Raw genomic sequence first — 8265 nt, 5'->3', positions numbered from 1 at the left:
TTAGGCACCCATACTTTAGTTATGTTTTTAGCTTTTACAAATATACTCTTGTTAGTTTGGATCTTTCTTTGAATACAAGAGTAGGCTTTATGTCCATTCTTTCCACAATGAAAGCATGTAGGTTTTTCAGTTTTTATATCTTTTGCTTTTACAAAGAAATTCTTTAGATACTTTTGTTGCTTGTTAGTTTTATATCCTAATCCGGCTTTATTAAAAACAGCTCTTTGATTTGAAAGAATAAGATTTAATTTTTCAGAGCTTTGTGTGAATTTTTCAACAATTGGTTTGTACTTATGTACCTCATCTTAAGGTTCAAATTTTCTTTAACTAGTTCTTCCTTATCTTTTTTAAGAGATTCAACATTTTGTGCAAGTGAGGTATTATTATCGAATAGGGATTTTACTTTTAGATTTAGTTCCTTAATTAGTATTTTTGCCTTTTCATTTTCAATGCTAAATTTTGAATTTTTGATTTCTAGGTTAGTAGTGTTAATATTTTTAACGCTCTCCTTTTCAATTAATAGGTTTTCAATATCTTCCTTCAGTTTTTGATTGGAGATTTTTAATTCTTTATTCTTTGCTCCTAACATACTACAATCACCCATAAGTTCTTGAAAAGCTTCATATAATTCTTCTAAAGTAAAATTTATAGTTGGGTTTTGACATACCTCGTCGTCTTCGAACGCCATGAAGCACAAATTGGCGGTCTCTTCCTTCTCTTCCTCGGAGGATGATGTGTCACTATCATCCCATGTTGCCTTCAATGCCTTCTTCTTCTTCTTTCCAAAATACTTCTTTTGTTGAGGGCATTCGGAACGAATGTGTCCCGGTCTCTTGCAATCATAGCATATGATTGGGTCTCTTTCTTTTTCTTTTTCTTTTTCCCAATCATTTCTCCCTCCAAACTTTTTCTTTGGGAAGGGTTTCTTTTTCCTCATGAATTTTTTAAACTTCCTAACTATCAAACCTAAGTCCTCATCTTCGCTTCCTTCTTCACTCTCACTACTTTCTTCTTCAACTACACTCGAAGTAGCCTTGAGTGCGATTGTCTTCTTCTTTGGCAACTCTTCTTCATGTTGCTTCATTGTGAGCTCATGCGTCATCAATGAGCCCAATAGTTGTTCTAGTCCCAAAGTGTTGAGGTCTTTGGCTTCTACGATCGCCGTGACCTTTGCTTCCCATGCTTTCGGCAAAGACCTGAGAATTTTACTTACAAGTTCCGGGTTAGTATAAGATTTACCCAAACTCTTTAGACCATTAATTATATCGGTAAAGCGTGAAACATGCATGTGATGGTTTCATTGGGTCCCATCTTAAACAACTCATACTTGTGAACTAGAATGTTCACTTTAGACTCTTTGACTTGATTTGTACCCTCGTGGGTAACTTCAAGCCTATCCCATATTTTCTTAGCGGAACTACATGTGGAGACTCTATTGAACTCATTTACATCTAGAGAACAAAATAATGAGTTCATGGCTCTAGAGTTGAGTTGAGCCATCCTATCATCATTCTCATCCCACTCCTCCTCAGGTTTGGGAACTTGAATGCCATTAACCATGTGTGATGGTTCTTGTGGTCCCTTAAGTATAACCCTCCACAAGGCATAGTCTTGTGCTTGAATGGAAATCTTCATTCTAGTCTTCCAATAGGTATAATTTGTCCCATTGAAGAGTGGAGGTCTATTGGTTTCCTGCCCCTCAGCAGGAACATTGTTAAAGGGTGTTCCCATCTAGATCTTTAGCTAAGACGGTTAGGTCTTCAAGAATTATACAGAGCACCCGCTCTGATACCACTTGTTGCCCAGAGATGGTCACCCAAGAGGGGGGTGAATTGGGTGTTTTAAAACTTTTTGCCTAATTAAGAGTAAAACATGCAAATGTATGAACTAAAGTAAAGATAGAGGGATGAGAAGAGTCAATCGCAAACACAAGATTTTATAGTGGTTCGGAGCTTCCACTGCTCCTACATCCACTCCCCAAAGCACCTTTGGGAATTTTCACTATAATCCAAGATTACAGTCCGGTAGTTTTGCGAGTGCACTACCCAACTCGTTGTTTTACACCGGGCTAACAACGAACCCTAAAACCCCCAATTTAACCTAGGCTTGGGACGCCTTTCCCTTGTTCCAAGTCCCTTGACTGGAACAAGCACAATATTGAAAGAGTTTTACAAACAATTAGAAAGCTCTAAATAAGCAAATATGACAATGATAAACAATAGAACCCGGAAGAATCCTTTTGCCGTTGGAAGCGTGGGAAATGGTGATTCTTCCGATGTGGATTGCGTAGGGTTGAGTGTGAGCTTTGAATCCCGGGCGGAAGAGAGTAGTTGAGCTTGAAATCACTTGGGAAGCTTGAAAGCACTTGATTTCTTCACTTGAATGCACTAACTCCCTTGAACCTCTTTTTCTTTCTTCTCTCTTGAATGATTTTGCTTTGGATTGGTAAAAAGTTATTGAGAAGCACTTAAGAGCTCCCTTTTATAGCTCAAAAAGCAAATATAGCCGTTAGAGATAAAGTAAAAGATATTTGAAATTCAAACCAAACATGTAAAAGCTGTCAGTCGCGTCCCAGGCGCTCTGAGGACGTCTCTGCTTCAACGAGAGACGTCTCGGCTACAAGATTTTACTTTTTACGTTGTTTGGGGACGACTCGGCTCTTTACGGGGACGACTCTGGAATTGTACCGTTTGAATCCTTGCCTTTCTGATTTGCTGAGAGGGTCGTCTCTGCACTTTACGGGGACGTCTCAGCTTGTTTGCATTTTTTGAATGGGGACGACTCCGCTGCCTCGGGGACGACTCCGCTTCTTTATCTCAGAAAAACATATCTTCTGGAATTCCCTGAGAGAGTCGACTCCACTCTTTCAGGGGACGTCTCCGCTGCCTTATCACCGAAAAAGTCATTCTCTGAAAAACCCTGAGAGAGCCGTCTCCGCTATCTTGGGGACGACTCAGAAAGTCTGCTTTTTACTTGCGGGGATGACTCCGCGTACGGTGGGGACGTCTCGCGCATATCTCTTGAAAACTGCCTTTCTGCCGCCACTGAGAGAGTCGACTCCGCTATCGCGGGGACGACTCGACAGGTGCCAGAGACGTCTCCAGACGTGCCAGTTCTTCCTGTTTGTGCCAGAGACGTCTCTGAGACAACCTGGAGACGTCTCGGCTGTCCCTGAACTTTTTCTTTCATCTCAAAAATTCTTTAATAAGTCCTTAAAAATCATGGGAACTTGCCTAGACATTTCTTAACAATATTCCTAATAAAATACATGAAATCCTCAATTAAATTGTTAAGATAAATGGAATTATACTCTAGTGTTTTGTATTCATCAAAATCCATTAGGAGGTCAACAGTCATTGTATTTTGGGGCAATCTGTTGTTGAATAAGAGATGAGGCTTGTGCCGCCATCACAGCTTGCCTAGGAATACTGGTTTTTCTTTTCACCGAGGTTAGGTCTTTTAAGAATTTTGTATAGGAGGGAATCTGTCTGATGGCATCTAGGAAGGGGAAATTTATTTGAACATTTTTAAAGACTTCCATGATTTCATCGTACTGAGATTTTTTCTTTGAGTCTTGTAGTCTACTAGGAAAGGAAGCCTTAGGTGTGTAAGTTTCTATTGGTTTCTCCTCTATTCCTTGTGTTCCCTGTTCTTGTGCCTTTTTCTGGGTGGGGTTTGGTTCATGTTTTTCTTCTTTTTCTTGCACAGAAAGTTGGACTTTGTTGTCCACTTGCTTGCCAGACCGTAAAGTGGTAATTGCCTGAACTTCATGGGTAGGGTTTCCATTAGAATCAATTTGAAACTGGCCTCTCGGCCCTTGATTCTGTTGCCTACTAGGGTTAGGCACTGGCTGACTAGGTAGTTCACCTTTCTTTCTATCCCCTATAGAGTTTGCTATTTGACTTAGACTAACCTCAAGTTTTGCAATTGCTTGCGCGTGGAATTGGTTAGTCTGGGTTTGAGCCATGTTGGTCTATTGTTGCTGTTGGATGAAGTCTTGTTGCTGCTTCATCATGTTAGCCATCATGGCTTCCAATGATGTAGTTTGCCAAGGGATAGGGGCACTATAAGTAGGAATAGGTGGAGCCAATGATTGGTTTATTTGTGAGGGACCTATCCTGGAAAAATTCTTCTGAAAACCTGGTGGACCACCTTGATGTTGAATAGGTTCATTTTGCTTGTATGAGAAATTTGGGTGGAACCTATTATCAGGGTGGTAGACTGGGCTGAATGAATTGGGAGTGGGCTTCTTGAAGGCACTATATGAGTTTAGAGCATTTGCCTGCTCAGCCTTAATGTTGGGTAAACTAGGACAACACTCCACTAGATGCTCAGAACTGTTACACAAGATACATAAACTTTGTGACTCGTGATCCACTTTTATGACGGGATTTAACTCTTTATATGAACTTGAGCTAGTGGAAACAGTGAAAGCATCAAACTTTTTGCTTAAGTTGTTCATTCCAGTCACCAGATTGGACATGACATTTTTTAGTTCTGGGTCTGCTTTCATTTCATAATTGCCTGGTTTTCTAGACCCGAACTCATCTCTATTTACTTCCTCACCATAGCTACTCCAATTTTGGGCGTTCTCGGCTAAGTCAACAAGAAATTCATAGGCTTGATCCGGGGTTTGGTTCATGAACCTACCTTTGTGCATGGACTCGATCATGTTTCTATGTGCCGGAGGTAGTCCTTTATAAAAGAAATGTACTAGATCAGCCTTGTCAAGCCCATGGTGCGGGCACTTGACCAAAAGATCATGGAATCTTTTCCAAAGTTGGAAAAATTCCTCCTCAGATTTTTCTCTAAAAGTTCTGTTGGCATCCTTAATTTTTTCAGTTTTTACCATGGGATAGAACTTAGCCATGAACTTCCTAGATAGTTGTTCCCATGATGTGATGGAATTTGAAGCAAGGGAATACAGCCATGCAGCAGCACGATCCTCTAAAGTCATGAAAAACAACCTTAATTTAATACCCTCTTCATCTAAGTTTTGATTTTTAAACGTTTGACAGATTGTCAAAAATTTATTTAGTTGAATGTAGGGTTGTTCACTCTCGAACCCATGAAACTTGGGTAACATGTTTATTGTTGCAGCCCGAATCTCGAATTGGGCTGCATTATTGATTGGTAATACTATGCAAGTAGGGGGACTAGCAGATGCGGGTGCAAACAACTCATTCAAAGTTCTAATATGTTCACCCATTGTAGAGATTGATGGTTGGTTTACAGTTCGCAAGTTGTAATGAAAAGTTCTGTCAATCTCAGGATCAAATGGGGTTAACTTATCCCTTAATGACCTTCTACCATGCATACATTATCAACACTTCATTATATTTGACTCCTAAAATGAATGAAATCCTAAGAGAAGAGAAGGGCTAGACACGGATGACCACAACCAACACCACACAATAATTTGCCCCCATTAGTCTTAGAACTAAGTGAGGTTTAGTAGCTTCTTAAATCTAGTTGCACAGAGATGTATCAGGTTAAAAAGTTCCTGAAATTCTCTCCTAGATTAGACAACTCCTAATCTCCCTTTCAGATTAAGCTTGAGCTTACCAGTTAAGCAATCCAGTAATCAGTGACCAGGAAAGTTCCGAGGTGTGTGGTGGTGCCAGAAGGGATACACCGATACCACAATACCCGTAACAGTTCTCACTGTTGTAAAACTTTCCTAGACATCACCAATTACTAAATTCTCACTGGAGTGTCTTTCAGCCGCTTCTTTCCAAGAGCCTAATTGAGCTTGAAAACCCTAAGACCAACGTCTAATTTGATTTTAATTTAATTCGCTTAGGATAAGTATGCAAGATGGTGATTTTTAGGCTAAGGACAGGTAATGACTTTCCGACCTTATCTTTTTAATGGGTTTTGTCCTTAAATTCTTTTATGCAAATGCTTAATACTAAATGCAGCAAATAATCAATGATTTTTTAAAATTTATGCAATGTCATTAGGTTGTACTGATTAAATGAGCAAGCAATTTTTTTTATTTTTTTATTTTTTTTAAATTTTATATTGTTTTTTTTAATTTTTATATAGGAATAACTTGAATGTAAACTAAAACTAATCCTTATGTGTCAGTCAATCTCCGAATGCCCGTTGAATAAGCTCTGGAGATTACTCCGTGAGGAGCCCCAATAGAGGTATGATCACCTCGGGGGATTGCACCCTATCAATTACTAGCAAAAATAATATTTTTTTGAATTTTTTTTAAATTTAATTAATTTTTTTTACTTTTTTTTAGAATTTAAATTTCAAATTTCGAATCACAGAATTCAAATTTTGAATTTAAATTTTTGAATTCTTGAATTTTTTTTTAAAAATTTTTCAAATTTTTTTTTACTTTTTTTTAGAAAACTTTAATTTCAAATTTCAAATTTTAGAATTTAATAACTACGAAATTACTAACTAAAAATAATCAAAATAAAAAAAATTAATAAGAACTTACTACCGGAGTGCGTTCACTCCGGGCATCCAAAATCCGATTTGATCTTTGTGATTGTTCTTGCTTCTCGATTTGCCTTCCCCGGTAACGGCGCCAAAATTTTGTTCATCCTTTCTGTTTATCTAAAAATATGCTAAACAGATCGTTGTTAGAACCGACAAACAAAGTTTAAATTTAATTCTACTCTTACCTTTCCTACTCGAAGAATAGTGGTTGTAAGAGGTCGATCCACAGAGAGGCGATTGGAGTTGCATAAAAATTAGAACGTTCACTCGGATTTGAAATCGATTTTTGAATGATAAAAGAAAAACATTATTTTGAGGATGTTGATGGATTCTCTAGTCTACCGGAGAATATTTTTTTATTTAAAATAATAAAAAGACAAGTACTTAGAAATTAAAGAGTATTTATGAATTCATGAAATGTTTAACTATTCAAAGGAAAATTTTTGCATAAATTAAAATGGATAAAGACAAGTGCTAAGAAGATCAAAAGCCTAGAACAAAAATTGTATCAAAGAAAATTTAATGTATTGCATCAAAGAAGAATTAAAAGATTGCATAAAAAAAAAACAGAAATTAACTTAAACCTAGAACAAGGATTGCATGAAAAAGAAATGATAGATTTGATAAAAAAAAAATTCATTACAAATAAAAGTGGAGATTAGAAACCTAATGTTTCTTCTCTTTTACAAATAACATAAAAAAAATATAAAACAAATAAGCTTCTCCCTCAACATAAAATAACAATTTTTTTATTTCTTTCTTCTTTCCAAGAGAAACAGAGCAATGCTCTGTTTCTTCTTTCTCCTTTCTTTGGGCTCGCCGACCACCACCTCCCCTGTTACTTGGCCTCCACACCCAACCGAGCACACCCCTCCTTCTTCTTCTTCCCTCCTTCTTATAGCTCTTGGAGACGCGTTGGGGACGAGCTGGCAGCGACGGTGATTGCGGAGCGCTGGGATTTTCGGGAGACAGCTGGGAACGTTGATCACGGAGCTCGGACGCGGCTCCGGACGCTGGAAGGAGGCGATCGCACGCGGATGAGGCAGAGGGAGCTGATCTGGATGGTGATCCGTGGCTGGGGCACTGCAGGAGGAAGAAACGGAAGGGAGGAGACGCGTTGGATCGCTGATCACGGGACTGGGAAGAATGTGGATCCGGTGGAGGGGGTGGTGATTCGTGGGTTTCCTTCTTTGGATCATGGAAGGATGGGAGCGTGGAGATGGGAGGCGAGACGGGCTGACGGCTGGCAGCGATTGTGAGGCACTGGGATCACGGGATCATTGCTGGCTGCGATCGCGTTGATGGCGTGGAGGAGGAACGTGATCATAGAAGATGCTTGGGGGATCCGATTGCTGGGGCACGGAAGAGATCTTGGAAGCTTCACGGCTGGAATGGAAGGGAGGATGGCCGAATTGGAAGCTTCGTGGATGGCTGGGGCGGCTGTGAGGCGCTGGGATCACGGAATGGATTTGGGACGCATCTCCAACGGTGGGATGGCAGTCGGCAGTGACTTGACTACATCAGGGTGATGGCTGTGGGAATTAAGAGAAGTCAGATGCAGCTGGGACTCGGTTGAACCTGGACATGGAACGTTGGATGCTTGCACGAATAAAACATTAATTAGTTAATTTTATTTTTAATGATTAGCTAAAATACTGATTAAAATGGTCAGACGATTGCACTTTTGTGCTCTCATCACCTACCATCTGCGACTACCGTCTGGTTTTAGTTTATTACTTAGAGACTGCTATTATGTACCTGTTGCTAGCAGAAATTTGATTTCTGTTTCATGTCTAGCACAGGAAG

The 8265-nt window shown here is 39.3% G+C and overlaps 1 protein-coding gene across 1 annotated transcript; it reads right to left on the bottom strand.

Moving 5' to 3' along the window:
* Positions 1 to 244: 244 nt before the first annotated feature.
* Positions 245 to 1303, bottom strand: LOC149768560 (uncharacterized). Its single transcript, XM_089930504.1, has one exon. It carries the CDS (start codon positions 1286 to 1288, stop codon positions 245 to 247), a length of 1044 nt encoding a protein of 347 aa, XP_089786630.1. The 5' UTR covers positions 1289 to 1303.
* Positions 1304 to 8265: the final 6962 nt, after the last annotated feature.

The sequence above is a fragment of the Phoenix dactylifera genome, chromosome 1 (assembly GCF_051530095.1).
Source record: "Phoenix dactylifera cultivar Ajwa chromosome 1, Ajwa_hap1_PhDact_Kaust_v1.1, whole genome shotgun sequence".
In the NCBI taxonomy this organism is placed as follows: Eukaryota; Viridiplantae; Streptophyta; class Magnoliopsida; order Arecales; family Arecaceae; genus Phoenix; species Phoenix dactylifera.
Note: the sequence above shows the minus strand (reverse complement) of the source record. Positions and strands in the feature narration are given on the sequence as shown.